Genomic DNA, 19,908 nt, shown 5'->3' with positions numbered 1-19,908 from the left:
CGGAAGAGATGCTCCCGTCCCAGATAATCTTATCTTGACAACGGGCAAGCAGCAGGTGATGAAGAATGTGTTCATGTATATGTCCCTTTGCCTAATTTATATTACTGATGCATGCCTATTAAGAGTGTAGTATTTGAAACAATTAAATAAACCACCGAAACTCCCACCAGCAGCCAGTTAGAAGTGATCGCATGCACAGTTGCAAAAGAAATTTTGCAATTAAAGACACTTTCTTTTTTGGCAAAAATCTTGTTGGTCTAATAAAAGAGATCGCCTCTACCATGAGCCCTGGTTGCAAAAGAACTAGTTTTTAATCGCACAGCAGAAGGAAAGTTTCAGCCAGGGGCCAGGGTGTCAAGAGCATCGTAAAATGATCATCTGCCAGCTGACAGCAGCGGGAACGGTACGGATGCACTGTTAGCAGCAACAGTTCACAGCATAGGGAGAAAAAGCAACGTGCCTTTTAATTCATGTTTTGACCAGTCAAGTTAAGGGTTTCAGTTGACCAGATCAACACGTCAAACCTTCCCTTGACTGGTTTGTTACAAGTTAGAATGGGCCGTCTCCATGCAAAGCTTTTAACTTCCAAATTTTAGCCTGAATAGTCTTTGTTGCCCATAGAGGTTGCTCCTTCACTGAGCATTCATTGCTTTGAAAGGTCAATATGATTTTTATACCACATCCTAGATCTGATGACACCAGGGCCAAGGTGCCTGTCTTGGAAGTAAAGGACGCTGCAGTTCACTGGCCTCTGACAGCTTCATGGGGAGGAAGGGTGAAATGGCACATTCATTTTCATGAGATTTGTGTTTTACTTTTGAAACAAATTTTAATTGGAAACATTTGCTGCCTTTTGCTTTTGCTTGCCATTCATATTTCGACACTTGGACTTTGCTACGGCATGCATATTTTTATTTTCCTGTGGAATATTTGATTCGTGACAATAACGACCGTCTGTTTAGGTGTAGAGGTCACGATGTACAAGCCCACGTTCAAAAATGAGCCTCACAGTTCATCACTGTTCACTGATTGTTCATCCCGTCTGGCAACAGAAAGGATGTTAGTGGTTTATGTAATCACATGCCACGAACCAAAACTACGGTATTTTCTGGTGTATTCCATGCATCTTTTCCCCCCCCAAATCAGCCCCCACACAAGTCTATTAAGCAAGGAGGCTGATTTTCTAATTGGGATAGCAGCACCCTGCTGTGATTCCTGCTCTACGGTGCAGCAGCTGTTGCTTTACTATTCAGGCAGCTGAGTCAAGTGACTTAAGAGCTCATTGTTCTTCACTCCAGCGGTGTTAACAGTGCTCTCTCCTGTATAATGATTTTGAAATTCCATCAATCAAGTTAACCCTTTTTTTGGACAGGCTAGCTGCTTCTGGTTTCTCTCTTCTTATTTCACAGCCTTGGAGAATCTTTAGGACTTTTCTGTATCATAGATCTACCCATAGAGGTGAGTCTTTAGCACAGCAGCTAGGGTTTCAGCTTTCATTAAGCACGAAAGGGAGGGTGAAGCATCTGAAGATTGGGCTCTGTCCCTGCTCTGTGTAGACATAACTCTGGGGTAAAAAAAATCCTTTTTATTTATTCCTTCATTCTGCCTTTCAAAAAAACAAGGTGCATATTATATTCTGCCGTGTGTTGCATGGGGGGAAATACGGTAGCCCAGAATTGTAGAGTCCCCCGGTCTGACACTTGGCAGATCAACAATTATTCCCTTTGCAAAACCCCACTCTCCAAGTCAAATCCATGCTGTTACCTGTTCTGTTTGCATTTCTGTGTGCTACGGAGGGGAGGTTGTGGGGAGACGCAGCATTTAAATTGATGTTTGCTGCATGCAGGCAAGGAAGACGATTTTTGTGACGCGTATATGACAGCTCAGCTCCAAACTGGTACTCTGAGTCAGTGGAGTTGTAGGCACCTACCTACTGTTTGTACCTTTAAAATCTTCCCAAGAAACCCTGCTGCTTTTATAGACTCCCAGCAAACCATTTGGTTTGGTTTCCTTGGCATTTGTATCGTGAGCTTCTTCGGAGAAATAAATTCACAAGTCTTTGCCTGTCATCACATGACAAGTTATGGAGCCTAGATTGATGTAATCAGCAACAGACACACGTCAGAAAACTTAATGTGGTTGAGAAAAATACAGTATTTTATTAATTCCTCATTGTGTGCATGTATGAGAGTGAGGGTTTTTTTGTTTTTTTTTTAATGGGCCTCAGGGGGTTCTTTCCTTCTGCCAAGAAATAAGAATAATTCATACACGTTTATATTTAACTGTGGTAGAGAATAGTGAAGTGGGGTTGCCATTAATAATAGATACCTTTACAAAGAGCCGCTTTTATTAAGAAAGTTGAAGTGTATCAAGCCTTTTAAAAAAGGCTTTCTGGACAGCGGTAGCCCTGTTTGGAATTATTGTTAAATAGGCAATGAATATTTAGGCTGATTTTTTTTTTTTTAATGATTTGTGGAAAATAGGGGTGTGTGTGTGTGTGTAAACTGGTGCACCGTTGCACGCTGCTTTGCAGTAGAGCGTCTAGCAGCTCCTTTTATTTTAATTTATTTTTTGTTACTATTCTAATTTGAACTGATCGTCTCATTGAGGAACAAAAAAAAAATAGACTGAACTATTGTAAGCTGGATTTTAGAGGTGGTTAATGTCCATCCATCTTGTTAGTCCCCGTTTGTGCATGTCAGACCGTCCTGGTTGGGTAGGCATTTAGCAAGCAAAGCTAGGCTGGGGTATTATTTAGGGAGTTTTGTTGTATATTTTCTCTTGTTCTATAAGCATTTTCCTGTATATAAACCTGTTATAAAACTGCATTTCCTGTTATAAACTTATTCTGTTCTCCTATTGGAACCTGCCCTTAGCCTTTTGGGAAGGGCAGCATATAAATCAAGTGAGTTAGTTAATTCATTAATTAAATTTATTCACATCCATATGCTTAGCACTGGGATCACAAAGCTACTTGCTACCCTGAGTAACTTTATTGCCTCCTAGCATGCTGCAGGGGGGTTCATATAGATGACCAAAGTGTTCAAGAAATTCTGCCCTTAATTTGAAAGTATTAAACTAGACTTTTTTTTTTTTAATGGAAATCCAAATCCCCAGGAATACAGATGGACCCAGGGAACTTGAAAAAAGGAGAAGGCTTCCAAATTCCAGCTGTTGACAAAATAGTTTAAAAATAGCCTCTGGTTTTCTTTCCAATTGGATTTGATGGTCTTGGGTGAAATCATGTCCTTGGGGCTAAAATTTCCTCCCAGGTTTAAAAGAAAACCTGCATGAAAAATGGCTGTAAGAAGAGGTGAAATGATTATAGTAATGTGAGGAGAGTGGCAAAAAGGTTCAGATGAAAGTGGTAGGATAATATGGTCTGTTCTCTTCTTGCAGGGCATTGAAGCTTAACGATATTCTGGTACGCTAGCTCAATTAATAGTGTAGGCTTTGCACTGGATGCCCTGTGATAGTCGGTTTGGGGGCGGGGGAGAACAAATCCAACTGTAAGAAATGGATTTTTTGCTTTTTATCTCCCCAAAACTATGCTTTCCTTGCTGCAGAAAAAGTTATACTGATGAGACATTGTCTGTGAAGGCTTTGAGACTGTCCATGCTTTGCGGTCCCCATTCAAAACAGCCCAAATTAAGTGACTTTTGGATACTGTTAAAGACATCTCTTTTGGGAGGGTATCTGGAGAAGGCCGAAAGTCTGCTCCCTAGATGGGGATAAATGCCTGGCTGACTGGTCCGGTCCGGATTCAATGCTACTGATGTCTAATTTAATCGTGTTCGTTGTAAAATTGATTATTTCAGGGCACTGGAGACTTGGGCTTCTTGTTTTAAATCAAAATGAATAAGAACTTCCTTAGGCTCGCATGTAATATCTATACACTTCTGCTGTGTTTTGAGGCACCGTGCCACTTTGAGCAGGAATTCACCGCTCAGACATTTGTTATTCTATATATTAAATATTTATGTACAACAGGCAACGTTTATGACCACTTGTCAAACAGTTTGAAAATCAAAATCCCTGTGAAATTTGAAATAATAATAATTCGAAGCAAAGGTGTATAAGACTATTCAAGCTGGATTTTAATTCTTTTTTTTTCCTTGTCATTTTGCAGGTATTCCTTCGGTAAGTGAATGCAAATGGGAAACAATATCTGCAGTCGCTATTTTTCGGTGCATTTGGTGGGTAGGTAGCTTTTAAATTATTCTAGATCACTATCTTTCTGGCTAAAGAATGTAACGTTCTTGTTAGCTTTTCCATGTGTTTTGTGTGTGTCTCTCTCCCATTGAACTTAACCAGTCATCTGTGTTTTTTGTACTTACCTTAAAGAAGATGAAATTACTCCGATGTCTGAGTTGAAATCTGTGTGAGATCCTTTCTCTTCTCGGGGGGGTGTGCGTCTACACAAGACGCTTACTGCACAGTAGCCGAATAACATCACGCGGAGGCGTGCCGGGCAAAACCCATGCCAATACGCTACTGCACGGTGTTGTTAGGCTGTGGTGCAGTGTCACTACAAAGCTGTGTGCTGGTGCTACTGTGCAGTATTTAATATGCATCGATTTAATACTTGGTTATCCAAGTACTCCACTTAGTGCGCGATAACTACAGCGCATTAATGAACATGTAGACACGCCCAGGGTGAGGTCCCACGAACTTCATTGGTATTAACTTATCTAAACTTAATGCGAAATAACTACGGCGCATTAATGAACATGTAGATGCGCCCAGGGTGAGGTCACACGAACATCATTGGTATTAACATAGCTAAACTTAATGCGAAATAACTACGGCGCATTAATGAACATGTAGATGCGCCCAGGGTGAGGTCACACGAACATCATTGGTATTAACTTGATTTTTTTTTTGTCAGTGACCAAATAGGTAAAGAATTCAACACATCTGGGGTTGAAAGCAGAAGCTGATGGAGAGGGATGAACACGGGGTTGGGAAGGGGAAGGTTCCTAATGCCAAGGCAGTGACTTGTGTGGGGTTAGAGGATGTCGTTTTGCCTCTGCTGTTTTCCCCTTGGTGTGAAATGCATATAGGTGAAGGGGGATTAATGAACATATTTGCAATGCTTTTTGCACCCTAGAAAGGGTGGGGAGAGCCATGCTGGATGGGCAGCATGATGCACGGGTGGGGAAGTGCGTCCTGTCGCTGAGCTCAGCTGGTTCTGGGAATGAACGGAGGTGTTTTCGTTGTCGGAGAGCTGCCAAACCCCTTCCACAAAGACACCACACCACAAGCAAAAACTATCAAACCTATCCCATGTAATGCAAAGCCCAATCTATTATCAACTACCTCTAGAAACCAATAGGGAGAGATCCTTCCTTGCCTTTTTATTTTTCCACCTCCTTTTCATTTTTTTTTTTTTAATTTTTCCACTTTTCTTTTTACTTTTCCACCTTTCAATGGAGCCAGTTTTGCACCTTACTTGCAGAAAATTTTATGCGATGAAAGAAAGCAGAATAGAGTTGGCCATGACCCGTTTTCATGCAGGCAAAGCCGTTGGGTATGCTGCTTCATCTTATGGAAAGGGAAAGACGTAGAAAGACCCATTATTTTCAATGTCTGTCCGCTTGCTGCAAGGGTTTAAGTCTTTGTTTTTAAGTGGCCAGTGCAGACTTAGAAATGCTTTTGATGGTGACACTTAGCTTGATTTTATCCAGTGGGATATTTTTAAACCAAATAATTCCTCTTATAAGGTTATTGAGAATGATCCACTCTTTCACCGGTGGCATTTGTCTGTATCTTTTTTCCAGCTCCAAAACTGGTTATTGAGAAAATCAGCTTTTCTCGGGATTTTTCTAGACTTTCTTTGCCTTATCTCTAAATGCCCTGCGAGGGTTAATCCTGTCCTTTGTACGCAGCAGGATCTCTCTCCTCCTTGTCTTGGGATGAAATGCTATTTCTGAAGAAGATGAATGAGATGTAAATCTGAAGCTGCTTTGGTCAGAATACAGGAAAACCACAATATTTTTGTTATAATATGGCTGAAACAACAACGCTGTCATCCATTTCTGTTGCTGCGAGAAATACATTAAATATTGCTGAGCTTTGGAAGCTTTTGCTCTTTGGTAGCATCTACTTCAAAGCATGAGCTAAAAAATTCCCGGAGTGATCTTTGGAAGTGCTGACTGTTTCCTGTTCCCCTGCAGGAAGTGTGCTTTTTTTCTGCTACATCTTAGGATGGATTTGGGTAGCCTCTATTAAAACTGCAGGCTGTCCCTATGAATTTTAAAGAATGCGAGAGCCTGGAAATAACAACAAGCTGTCAGGCCAAATGGGATCAACTGGTATTGCCACAGATTTTGCTCGTTGCTCTTATTGCTGTCAGGTAACAGTTATTAAAAACACTCCTCACTTCAGGCAACGACCTGTGAAGCAGACGTGGAACAGCTTGCACGGCACGGAGCACACAGGCTCGTGTTGGACTGCCTATCTTTACAAAGGGGAAAGGTTACGGTGCAAACCCGAGAGCCTTTGCACCCTGGGAAATTAGACCTGTTCTGAAATCAGCAGAGTTGTTAATAAACCCTCGGCTTTGTTGTTGCGGTTGTTCAGAAATAAATTTGACTCCAGATTTAAAATGACGGGTTCGAGCGAACTCGCAAGGTCATAAGGGGGCCAGCTCGACAGCCGTAGACGTGGGGGTCTGTTATTCCCCCAACAGAAGGGTCCATGCTGCAGGCGGTCTTTGATCCCCTTGGTTAACATGCCTCTAACCCCATAGGCCTGCCTCTCGGTGTAGTTTAATTTGCACGGTGAGTCCCTCCACGCTTTGTGATGTGCTTTGTGGATGGACAGAACGGTTTTCCTGTCCCCGGTGGAACGCACCTGTTGAGTTAGCATCCAAACCCCGTTCCTGGAGAGCTGAGCTTTCTTGACATCTTAAACCTTCAGCCCAAACTTCCTCCTGGAGTCTGGCAGTCCCTCCGGTTTCTTTCCATGACCACCTCTATTCTAGCCCATAATTCCCTCTCCTTGGAGAGGGACCTCTATTTTGTTTATAGCCTCGGTGAAGGTTAATGACTTGCACCTGTCACTGTGAGTCATCTGAACCCCCTCGGCGCCTTCAGGCAGGACTTCATCCTTTCCTCAGTCCAAAGGAGCAGGAGAGCAGGAGAGCGGTCCTGGCAAGCAAACAAGCAAGCCAACAAAACCCCTAAACCTGCCACCCCAGTAGAGCGGTAGAGACAGGCTCTCCTGTCTCCGGGAGACAAGCTCTCTACAGCTGTACTGGGGTGGTGGGATGCCAGGTTTAGGGCATTTGTTGGCTTGCTTGTTTGCTTGCCAGGACCACTCTCCTGCTCATTTGGACTGAGGCTGAGGTCACCACATGGAGTTCAGAGCCAACCGAATGGCCCTGTAATGCCACAGTTGTGTTGGAAGTGACCAGTTTTGGGTAAAAACAGACTCTCTTGGAGGGTGATGGCTCCTAATCCCATGGCCAACTACTGCGACAAGTTCTTTATCGTTTGCTCTTGGAGGGTAACGACTCCCAATCCCATGGCCAACTACTGCGACAAGTTCTTTATCATTTGCTCTTGGAAGGTAACGACTCCCAATCCCACGCCCAACTACTACAAGTTCTTTATCGTTTGCTCTTGGAGGGTAACAACTCCCAATCCCATGGCCAACTACTGCGACAAGTTCTTTATCGTTTGCTCTTGGAGGGTAACGACTCCCAATCCCATGCCCAACTACTGCAACAAGTTCTTTTTCATTTGACATCTGATTAACAATTTTTAGGGTGTTTTCCCCTTGTTTCTGCTCCAAGCATTGGCTGACCTGCTCTTTAGTGTGTCTTTTTCCTCCTTCTCCTGCTGTCTTCCCAGGTTAGCCTGCTAATTAGTCACCTAGAAAAACAAAAGGTAATTTGATAGTCTAACCCATGGCTTGATGTTGCTTACAGCAGAGGAATTGGTGGTAGAATGAGGTGTCCGCTGAGAGGGAAACACGAGAGCAGTTGCAAACAGGTCGGGGAATGGTTGTAATGGACATCTGTCTCTCTTTCACTGTCGACTACAGCAGATGCAGACGTGGGGCAGGTAATGATGTCATTCGTTTGGGTGGATTTAGATCCCATCCAGTCATCTTTTGGGGTGATTGATTACTGCTTGGAGTCGCTTTTTTGCTTCCCAGCAAGAAGCACGCAGAGCTGTCAAAAGGCAAAAACACATCTATTTACCTTTCAGTTATCAACAGAGCCGTAAACGGAGGGACCAGGGGAACAGCAGATCTAATTTGACTCTTGATGCGCAAAGGGTTTTTGTTTCAGCCCAAAACAGATGTTTCCGTGGGGAGACTTAGGAACGTTGCTTCTACACTCCCTGCAAGCCAACTGTGCGGATAAAAAAAAAAAAAAGAAGCCAATTGGATGTGCATTTTAGAGGATTTAATGGCTCGGAGACCCTTTCTCTTAGCTCTTGAGGGGAAAGGCGACAATCAGAACTTTGCTGGATTTAATCTTCAACTTGCTTTTTTTTCACACATTACTTGTGAACCCAGAACAAAACAAAAAAAAATCACTAATTCTACATTAATGCCTGCCCCCAAAGGTGAGGCTTGATTTTAGCAAAGTTTTGATTTCACAGTGAAGTTTCAGGTGAGGGTGCATTTGATTAAAGAAATTATAAAAAGTTGAGTGCCAAATGCACATAATTCTCCATTACTTCTAAAATCCGCATTTGCTCTTAACTTTTAACGTAAATTGTTCTGAGAGGAGCATTTTCTTTTAAAAGGTCTTTGGGGATCTTGAATTTTAGATTTGCATTGACATATAATGAAATGTTAGAGTGCACTTGTAAGGCTTTGGATTTTACTATACAGGGTTGAGACCATAGGATAGGGTAATTCAGGGCGCAAGGAGATGGTACCTGCTTAAATCAAGAGAGCAGTGAAAATTTGGCCACATTCTGAGCATAGAAGAAAAATGAGACGAGGTTGGAAAATCCACATCCACTAAGGAAAATCCATATCAGTTTTACAGAGCCTAGTTTGTGAGTATACTGCGGCACGCCGGAGGTAGATATAAGCTGAGAGAGACCCATCAGGATCCAGATATTGGTAACAATGAGTGGATCTTCCGGTTGGGACCCAACTCTGCCACTCGTGCCTTAAATGACAGCATCCAAAACAGATTGTTTTAAATGGAGTGAGCTGATGCACCCAGGAACAATTCAGTCTTTGGAGCAGTAAAAAAATAAGGATTACAGTACCAGCTGGTAGCACTTTCTCCATCAGTAGCCTCGAGCGATCTGGAACGTGGTCTGAGGTTTGGTGGCCTGCGGCAATCAGAGGAGAAGACCTAACGCAGTAGACCAAAGAGGGTTTTTGGGCAGGGGTTTCTCCTAGAAAGGTGTTCTGCACCTTTCTATGTAAGACTATTTTGTGAGTCTCTTGGAGCAGTCACTGAACGAGAACACCCATAGGGTGATGGATTGTATTTATTTATTGGATATTTTCCGGGAGGCAGGGCCAGGATGCTAATCGCGCGTCTTCCCCGGCGCACGTTGCGAGCCGGCGCTCCGGTTCCTCGTGTACGAGTGGGAAACTTTTCCCTCTGCCTTATTAAATCTATTTTTCAAGCTGTCACTTAACCAGGTCTAGTGACAGAGTCGGATGTTTATGTGGCCCTGGACACTTGAACTCTGGTGTTTTCAATCACAACAGCACCTCTCGCCAGCCGTTGTGAATTAAATACTCCTCGTGACCTTTTACCCTCGCCGCTCTTAAATTCATGCTTTAAAAACAGCTTAATGAGGGGTTTACTGGCCCAATTGGAAGTTTTTATTAAAACCTATTAGTGCGCTGGAGTAGCCTGCCTGAAGGAAGCGATTAGCCCAAAGCAACTAAACTCAGAGCTGGCCGCTAGCCACGCCAGGGTTTCACTAAACTGTTTCCAGACCGAGGTTAACCCTAACACAGCAGCTTGCCTGGTATTCACATCTCTGGTTTAATTTATAGCTGGTCTGATTCTCTCCCCAACCATGTTCACGAAGGCATTTTGTTTTAATTTAATTATACCTGCAATAAGGGGCCAGTTGCCCGTTTGGCTCATTTGAGAGCCTCGGGTGTTGTGTTGACGACCCTACGGTGTTCTCCACTGACGCCCACTGGAGACAGCATTGTGTAGGTTGGTTGGGTATTGCCGGGCTCTTATTGGGATGGTTGTTTAAATGATAGGGAAGGGACCTGAGGTCCCTTCTAACCCTAAATGTCTATCTAGCTGGGGCTGGTCCTGCTTCGAGCAGGGGGTTGGAGTAGATGACCTCCCGGGGTCCCTTCCAACCCTCATTTGCCTTGATTTTATGATACAAGATTTCTGTTCAAGGCCCCATATTGAATGTTAACCGTGTGGTCCTCTTTCAAGTTGAACAAACAGCAAGAAAAGCCGCTATCCCTCGTAACACCTGTTCGCATCCTGTGAGATGCAGCATAGCGTCATCTCTCTCTGTTCTTGCTAAGTGAGCTGGCTGCACCCATTTGTTAGGCATTATTTAAAAAGAATACTTGGGGGAAAAAAAAAATTCTGCCATTAAAGTTATTACTCTAAAGTAGTGCCTTTGATTGCAGCAATTATGCAAATGACTTGACGGGCTGAAATCCATCTTAGCAAGGGTTGGTACAAACACTGCTGCTGGAAGGAGCGCATAACTTTGGGAAACAGATTTTCATTTTTTTTTTTTGGTCCTTGTAAGTCATGTTCTTTCAGCGGTTTGCCGTGTCGGCTGGATGTTGATCTGCGGGAACCAGCAATGCTGTTTTATTTTTTCTCGGTGTAGGACTGTAAACGGGGGAAGGAGGAAAGCTGGTCCTGCAGAATCCAGGAAAATCTTTCACTAAGCAGATTCTCTCTCTCTCTAAGGATCTCTGCCCTCTGGGCTTTAATGCACACACGCGTGCACACGTGCACCCTGGCAGCAAATGGTTTTCTCTCTGTCTTCCAGGGACAAAGTTGGGATCATGCAGCTAGCGCTTCTTCCAACTCCACAGTTCAGGTAGCAACTCTCTTTCGCCTCCATTTTTGAGGGTCTCACTACCCCTAGCTCCATCACGGTGTCCTTTTCTGGGCACTTGTATGATCCGAGTGGGGAATTAACTGAAAACAACAGTATTGTTCACGTGGCCCCCGCAGTACGCCAGGACCCATGCGCAGCTAAAGGGAGACATCATGCCTCTTCCAAAGAATGGCGGTCTAAGGAGGGTTAGGTATCAGACGACCTTTCCACCTCGTTACCAACCAGTGGGAAAATCAATGGAGAAAAAGAGTTATAGACTTGCAAACTATGGAAATAATAAAGAGTGTAGCCTGGTAATCTTCAACGTGCGTTAAAATATCATCAGCATGACTAAGCCCAAGTCTCTAGTGAGAGAGTTTTAGTTGCATGTTTGAGTGATAAACTGAGGTAGGGAAGTTAAATGACTTTCTCAAATGTCATATAAACCTGAGCAAACCTGTTGTGCTCTGTTCAGCGATTGCTTTGCGACGGAGATGGTTGGGCTCGAGCGCACGTGTCGCTCCCACGCATCCCACCTGCTTCACAGGGGATCGGAGGCTGCGTGTGAATACACCTCTTTGGGACTCTTGGATGGCTTCTGCAAGGGTATCTGTTTGTCCGTGGTCCAAAGGCATATGACCCATTAATTAAGTGCCCCAAAACCATTGGCATCTTCACAACTGATATCTTCCTTGCCAAAGGGCCGTAGAGCTCTTTCTAAACTCGGGGTCAAGGACCATACCGCCCACCCATCAGATACAGCCACCTTTCTGGGAGAAGTTTGGCAGCTGTTTCGTAATGCAGGTGGAGCATGCGCCAGGGTTTTTGCAGGACAGGAAATGACGAATGCTATATCCACTTCGAGAGCGAGGATATAATTCCTGCAGTTGGAGCCTGGCCAGGACAATGTGATTAACTTCTCTGGCTCTTTCCAAAAGTCCTGGGGAAAGTTTAATGACCTCGGTAATTAGGATCTTAGTTTGCACCCATTGTGCAGAACGTGGCACGTCCAGCACCCCGGCTGGCTCCATGGTGACTCACTGGGCAGCGTGCTACGTGGCGAGCGGTCAGCCCAGTGTCCTGCAGCGTCCAGACGTGTCCTGGCTGGGGTGGGGGGCAGCCATTCTGCCCTCCGTTCGCTTGTGAGCTAGGAAGGGACCCCAGCCTTTGGGTTGTATGCCCAAAGACACATCAGTATTGGTGCAATCTGCTCTCCTAGTGTTGGCTGCCTGCATATAAGTTGTGCGTGAAAGTGCTGATCATCTCTTCCCTAACACTGAGGCCAGATCCGTCGGGAAGAGTATTTTCTGAGAAAGTCCAGAATTACTTGGTTTGATTCTTGAAGGTGACGGACGTTAATCCACAAAACAGCAGCAAATCCCGTCTCCTTTGGTTTCCCAGAATAAATGGATGCGGTTTGTTCCACTGGCTCCACATCTGTGAAGACCAGCAAGAAAAAAACCCAGCATCTGCATTATCCTGTTCCTGTTTTCCTCGTGCCCCTGCCCTTCTGAAACGGTTGCTGTTAATTGGGGGGAGAAATCGGTTTTTCTGAAACGATAGTTTTCAGAGAAGGGATTTAAAGTGTGCCAAAGCTTATATGGATCTGCAGTGTTTTCCTCTCTTCCCCCAGCTGGTGTGGTGCAGCCTGGTTTGGGTTGTCTAGCTCTAGTTTCATCACTTTGTTGTAACAGCCTCCACCCCTTGCCCCTTACTGATGAATGCTGGCCTGTTTATGCTGCCGAGACCCTCTATTTTTAATACCTGCGGCATTTGCCTATCGCAGCACCTGCCAAGAGCTGGCAACACCTAGCTTGCAAAGTCGAAACCAGGCACATTCCCTCTCTCCAGTTGTACCGTCTAATAAAAGGATCCGGTCTATTGAAGACGACAGGCTTGCAGTCCAAAAGGCAAACACGCAACTATCGTTTACGTGGAAATAATTTATAGAGAATGATAAGCATTTCTCTAAGTTTAGTGATAGAGATGAGTTGGGGAGAATCCAGTGAAAACAATGAATTAGATCAGTGACAGCGTTGGCTGCAGCAGGCTGACACTTCTCAGCACGGGGCTATTTACATTCGTTGTGATACCGCCAGACTTTTTGGATGGAAGGAGGAAGGAAAATGAGAGGTGGGCAGGGCTGTCCTGAAGCCGTGCTTCAATCAAAAGTTCAACTTTGGCACGGCTGAACGAGCTTTATTTTTATTTTATTTTATTTTATTTTTATTATTGTTTTCTTTACAGTTAAATAAAACTTGACGTGCAGAATAACCTCCGAAGAATAAAAAACCTGAATGACGTCCAAAGAACTGCTGGCGTTTTTATTCTTCCATTAATCACACTGTCAGTTCTAACGTGCATCTGATTTATCCGTGGCTGGTTAACCATTCAAATGCCCTTTTTCTGACCTGATATAACACCACATAAAAGTTCTTACTGCAATAATTTATAGAGAATGATTAGAGCCCAGCTATCACGCGTAGCGGTCCTCTTAATGTGAACATGCGAATACTATCCTGCATGGCGGGGGTTAGGACTGCTTCCCCCATCCTCCTCTGAGAGCTGCCAGATAAGCTGAAGGCTCAAGCTTGCTCCTGCCTGAATGATCCCCCATCCCCACGGCCCGTTCCCCCCTACAAAGGGGTAAGCACGTGTGTGTGTGTGTATGTATATGTGTGTGTGTGTGCATGTGTGTGTATACATATATGTATGCGTGTGTGTGTACATACATATATGTATAAATATATGTGTGTGTGTATAAATAAGTTGTTGAAATGGGAAGTCACTCCACAGAAGCTCTGGAGGGGTGCCTTGAGTCCAGTGAGGGGGGGCACCTTGATTTCAGAAAGAATCACAGACAGTTGGGGTTGGAAGAGACCTTGAGAGGTCACATCTAGTCCAACCCCCTGCTCCAAGCAGGACCAGCCCCAACTGCATCATCCCAGCCACGGCTTTGTCTGCCTGGGTCTTAAACACCTCCAAGGATGGAGATTGCACCATCTCTCTAGGTAACCTGCTCCAGTGCTTTGCTGTCCTCCCAGGGAGAAAGTTTTTCCTAATATCCAACCTCAACTTCCCTTGCTGCAGCGTGAGCCCATTGCTCCTTGTCCTGGCATCTGCCCCCACTGAGACCAGCCCAGCTCCATCCTCTTTGCAGCCCCCCTGCAGGGAGGTGAAGGCTGCTATTCAATCCCCCTCGGTCTTCTCTTCTGCAGACTCAATCAGCCCAGTTCTCTCAGCCTCTCCTCCCCAGTCCTGTCCCCCAGCCCCCCATCCATTTTCATTGCTCTCCACTGGACTCTCTCCAGTTGTCCCCGTCCTTTCTGCAGTGGGGGCCCACAGCTGGACACCGGACTCCAGATGTGGCCTCCCCAGTGCTGACTAGAGGGGAAGAATCACTGCCTCCGATCTGCTGGCACCGCTCCTACCAATGCAGCCCAGGATGCCAGTAGCCTTCTTGGCACCAAGGGCACACTGCTGGCTCCTGTCCAGCTTCTTGTCCCCTGTCCCCCCAGGTCCTTTCCTGCAGAGCTGCTGCCCAGCCAGTCCCCACCAGCCTGCACTGGTGCATGGGATTGCTCCCTCCCAAGTGCAGGTCCAGACCCTCCGTTCTAGAGTCATAATAATGGGGTTGACATCTTTATACTTTATTTTTTCAAAGGGGTGGTTGAAAATTAGGTGCAACAGAATTTGAAGCTCAATAGCAATCGGGCATTTACTTCACCATTTGGGGCCCTTTACAGCCTTTTTCCTGCTCCCCCCAGCTTTCTTTGAGTTGCATTTAGTTATGGGGGCTTGAGGATCTTAAGAAGCAAAAGAAGAGGTTATGCTTCATATTCCTGATTCTGTATGTCCAGCTTCGGCATTACGGTTGTCTGTCAGGGCCAGGATCAGCCTGAAGAAGAGAGCTTGAAGGACTACATTGAGAGGAGACAGCTCCAGGCATGAAGTGCCTTGTGAACTATTATTCTGGCATATCTTCTTGCTGTGCAAAAAAAGAGGAAACTGGTATTAAAATAGCCTACAAATGGCAAAAAGGGAATGAGTTTAATAGCTTGTCGGTTCCGTTAGGCTCAGTTATTGAGGGGTAAAAGGATGCTGACATTGTGGAAGGACTTTTTAAGGAGAATAATTTCCCATTTGCAAATCTGTGTGTCAAAATCTTGCATTTTCCTCCATTCATTTATGCATGTAGAGACCAGTAGATCACTAACGTTCGTGAATCCAATGCAACCTCTATTTTTCCTTCCATCTTTCTCAGTGCAAGACGCCTTGATCTGTCCTGAGAAAGAGGAGGCTGTCACCCCTCATCGCCGCGGCCGCAATCGATGCTGAAGTGAGCAACTGCATGGATTGCAGCTCATTGCGAAGTTTTTCTGATGTGAAGTTTTCTTGCTTGGAAATGTAGGTTTCTTAAAACCCAAACCTGTGTGTGGGAGACGGTTGGTTGTGATGGCTTTCTGGGCTCTTAGGTTAGGAAAAATAGGGACGGGAAAAATAGTTTCCCAACTTTTAAAGACACCTTGTTTTGATATTTTCTAAATGGAAAAAAAAAATCCATTTCTTAGTTCATTGCAATTTTATGTAAAAATTTAGGGTAAAAAAAATAATGTAACCAAATAAAATGTTTGCTTCAGAGTTCAGGGTTTTTTTCTTCCCCTTTGGGTGTTTTTTAAGGATTATTTTTGCTCCCTGCACATTTCAACTATTTTTTTTCTCAGGGGGGGGCAAGTGGATAGTTTTCCAGCTCTACGTGCAGTCCCCTTGCCTCGTCCCCGAGCTACAGGGTAGGGGTGAGGGGAGCCATCCTGAACTTCCAAACAAGGTCCAAAATAGGTCTGGGAGACTTATTTTGAACCTGAAAGTCTGCCCGTATTTTGCAAACTAGTGGCTAATCCATGATTGAATTTTGAACAAAGCTGGGATGGCTTTCATGAAATGTAGTTTGCATTAAACCCGAGTTATTTTATCTCCAGTGACATCTGGATGGGTTGGGAGCCCGGGCCCCTTGAGAGAGCCCTTAAAGAAACTCAGAATGAATAAATGTAGCCCTGCATCAGGTATGTGATTGGAAATGGCCTGTTTTCTAGCCTGCAGGAAAATATTCAGAGTGTGGTGTCCTGGTGCAACCGCATCTTTGGGGAGTCATTGTCCGGCATTTAACTGATTGTGTTACGTGTGTTTGCTGCTACGCGGGACAATCTCTGTAATGTCTTCATTATTTGGACAGTATGGATTGGAGCTTTACACTGCCAGCAATGGGATGTGGTTACTCTCTCCTGAGCCCTCTCAGTTATTACCGTTGTTCTAAGCTTGGGTTTTCGAACCGTGCCTGACTTGCCTTACAATCCTTGCACTAAGCACTACAACTTGGTGTGCGACAGCTTTGCTTTCAGCACTGCTTAGGCAGTGCTTGTTGCCTGCCTAAGTGCTGCTCCTGAGCCTTTCTTGGTGGAAACCCCCATGCTTGCTTAATGTGTGTGTGTGTGTGTGTGTGTGTGTGTGTGTAGATATAGATAGATAGATAGATAGATAGATAGATAGATAGATAGATAGGTATAGCGGGGAGAGAGAGAGGTGTATATATATGTATATACGTGTATATACATTTTGTGTGTGTGTATCACTGACATTTTGTTTTATATTTCTTTATCTATCTCTCTACCTAAAATAACATATATTATATATCTCTATATCTGTATCTATATATCTCTAAAATGACACACATAATGTATATAATATTTATCTATCTCACTCTATAACAATATCTCTCTCTCTAAAACAACATTATATATATTGTGAGATATATATATGTGTGTGTAAAAAATATGTGTATGGGTATATACATATATATATATATACACACACATAAAATATATATTTTATTTATATTTACAGACATATACACACATGTATATACACACATATGTAAAATATATTTTATTTACATTTATACACACACATACATGCATATATGTATACACATATATACACACACATATATAAAATACATATTTTATTTATATTTGCACACGTGTATACACACATATATAAAATATATATTTTATTTATATTTACAGACATACACACATGTATATACACCCATATATACACACATATATAAAATATATTTTTTATTTATATTTACACACATGCACACATTTGTTGCTTTAGTTTAGTTAAATAACTTTCTCTTCGGGTTCTTTTCCTTTCCTAAATGGGATGAAACCGCAGGGTGAAACCATGTTCCTCCCAGTTAATATATAGGAAATGGGTATAAGCCAAGGTACATATTTCATGTTAGTCAAGAGAGATAAGTGTCAGGATTTCCAAGTAAATTCTGTTATACAGTTTCCAGCACTGAAATCCTTTCTGTCATATGCTGGCACACATTCCTTGGTTCAGAACAGCCGGTGCTTTGTTGTAACCTCTTTGTATTTTGTTATTGTTCTTTTTAACTTATTTTTTCCCCTTTTGTGCCAAGATTATCCAGCCCACTTGTAATCCCCAAATGAAACCGGAAGATGTGGGGGCAAGGGGAGGCAGGGCATATCCACTCCGTGCAAGCCTGGAAGCAGGTGTGATAGTCGGATAACACGACAGACCATGGGGAAAAAATGAATAGGAATGGATGTAGCACCATTTAAAAAGAAACACGTTAAAGAGAACAAAGGTGGGCTCTGTCTTCTCCCAGCGGGACACCTGGATGACGGGCAGCTCCCCGGTGCACGTGATGTGTCCAAGGGGAGGGTGGCTGTGGGGTGGACGCTGTGTATGAGGAATCCTGCTTCTGCACCTCCCAGTACGACGGAGCGAATCCCGCCGCAATCTTGTCTGATGTGTGATCTAGGCCTTAACTTCACCTAATGTTTCACACGGAATAGAAAAAGGGAATAATACCTGCCTTTTGAGATCCTCACTTAAAACCCGCTACGGAAGTGCAAAGCCGTCCCATTAAGACGAGGCGCAGTGCCTAAAATAACAGCATTTTAGCATTGGGGCTTCAGTTTTCCTGTAGGTTACCGAGTGACTGACCAGCACTTAAAACAGGGCTAAGCTGCTGCTTGCTTGAAATGTTGAATCTCACTAAAATTTTGAATAATACATTTCAAAGCATTTTTTCCGAGAGGGGATGCAGGCGAATGGCTTGCATTGTTTATCTCCAGCCTGCCCAATATATTGTAGTACGGCCAATTCAGCAACGGAGCAGCAGCCGGAAATCTCAGCTGGAATTAAAATAATCTAGTGCCCTTCGTTCAGAAAAGGCCAGAAGAGTAGGAGCTGATGTGCAAGACAGAGAGGCCCGACTCCCACTGAAGTGGCCAGATATTGGCCTAGAGATTTTAGGCAAGGAGATGCATTTATGTGTACGTTGCACCCAGAACCCTCAAGTGTTTGTGTAGCAACAGAGGAGCAAATGCAAGAAGATAAAGATGAAAAAATAGTGAAAATGTAAAATATCTATATCGCTAGAGCTCTGTATAGATTTCTATTGATAGAGTTAGAGATAGCAATAAAGCAAGAGAGAGATATCTATATTAATAGAGCGATATCTATATCGATAGAGATCTGTATAGATTTCTACCTAGATCTATGTCTATGTAGATCTGTATAGATTTCTACATATACATACATACATACATACATATATATATAGAGAGAGAGAGAGAGATTAGGTTATATCTGTTTATAGATCTATTTAGAGATATATATGTCTAGATAGATAGATGTAAGTAGTCTTGTTGCAGAGCACGGAGGTGCCCTACTCCTAAAGAGGAGAAACTGCTAGAGAAAGAGCCCTAGCAGTGAATAAGGAGCCCAGCTGTTGGTTGCCAGGACCCACACCTGCCAGCGGTGAGCTGGCTGTAAGGGGCAAGGCCTGGCTCTTATAAAGCCCAGGAGCTGAGGCTAGGGCAGTCCCCTGCCAGCAGCCAGAGAGAAAGGAGCTCCTGGAGCAAAGGTGTGAGAAGAAGCCTGACCGCAGGTACCGCTCAAGCCGGGTGAAGGATGGCAGCTCTAGGATGTCTGAGCCATGTGGTTTTAGCCGGGCGGCTTTAAGTTATGTTACAGCCTAGGGGCTTGTGTTTCGTTTTGTTGTGACACCGGTGGGTTGGGTGAGGCTATCAGGGGATGGAGGAGGCCTCATAGGGGACCCACAGCAGCGTGGGGACCCCAGCGCCAGTAAGGGCGCTGCATACGGGGTGCATAGACCCCGGCCCCAGAGAGGGGCGGTTGAGAAGCCCCAGCGCGGGCGTGGCGAGCCCCGGAGAAGGGGACAGCAGTGTGGTGAGCCCCGGAGAAGGGGGTAGCATTGCGGTGGGCCCCAGGAGTGGGAGGCTTTACCGAGAAGACCCAGTGTGGGCACGGAGAGCCCCAGGAGAGAGGGCAGCAGTACAGAGAAGCCCCAGAGAAGGGGGCAGTGTTACCAAAAGGGGCAGCATTGTGGAGGAGGCCCCAGAGAGTGGGCAGCGCTGCAGAGGAGCCCTGAGAGAGGGCGAGTGTAGACTTGACAGACGGAGGTGCCCTGCTCCTAGAGGGTGGAAACTGCCAGAGAAAGAGCCCTAGCAGGGAATAAGGTGCACAGCTGTGGGTTGCCAGGACAACTGGAGGCAGCAAACCACCCACACCTGCCAGCGGTGAGCTGGCTGTAAGGGGCAAGGCCTGGCTCTTATAAAGCCCAGGAGCTGAGGCCAGGGCAGTTCCCTGCCAGCAGCCAGAGAGAGAGGAGCTTCTGGAGCAATGATGCGAGGAGAAGCCTGACGGGAGGTACCGCTAGCGGAGTAAAAGGGAGCAGCTCCAAGATGTCTGAGCAATGTTGTTACAGCCAGGGGGCTTGGGTTTAACTTGTAGCCACGAGGCTTAAGTTTGTGTTCTGCTTTGTTGT

At 44.6% G+C, this 19,908-nt stretch overlaps 1 protein-coding gene across 2 annotated transcripts in view; it reads left to right on the top strand.

Annotated features, from left to right (window-relative positions):
* The window catches only part of LMF1 (lipase maturation factor 1), a 277,081-nt gene that overhangs the window by 13,927 nt on the left and 243,246 nt on the right, over positions 1-19,908 (top strand). The window contains exons 2-3 of one of the 2 annotated variants that reach the window (XM_025204669.1): positions 4,130-4,140; positions 15,286-15,428. Coding sequence is in view for 1 of the 2 variants with exons in the window: in XM_025204668.1 (XP_025060453.1) it covers positions 4,149-4,200 (52 nt within the window). In the remaining variant the exon portion in view is untranslated. Of the gene's footprint in view, positions 1-4,129; positions 4,201-15,285; positions 15,429-19,908 lie in introns of those variants that run through there. The other variant, XM_025204668.1, reaches the window with a different exon arrangement.

This window comes from Alligator sinensis, unplaced genomic scaffold (genome assembly GCF_000455745.1).
Source record: "Alligator sinensis unplaced genomic scaffold, ASM45574v1 scaffold1283_1, whole genome shotgun sequence".
NCBI classification, from domain to species: domain Eukaryota; kingdom Metazoa; phylum Chordata; order Crocodylia; family Alligatoridae; genus Alligator; species Alligator sinensis.
Note: the sequence above shows the minus strand (reverse complement) of the source record. Positions and strands in the feature narration are given on the sequence as shown.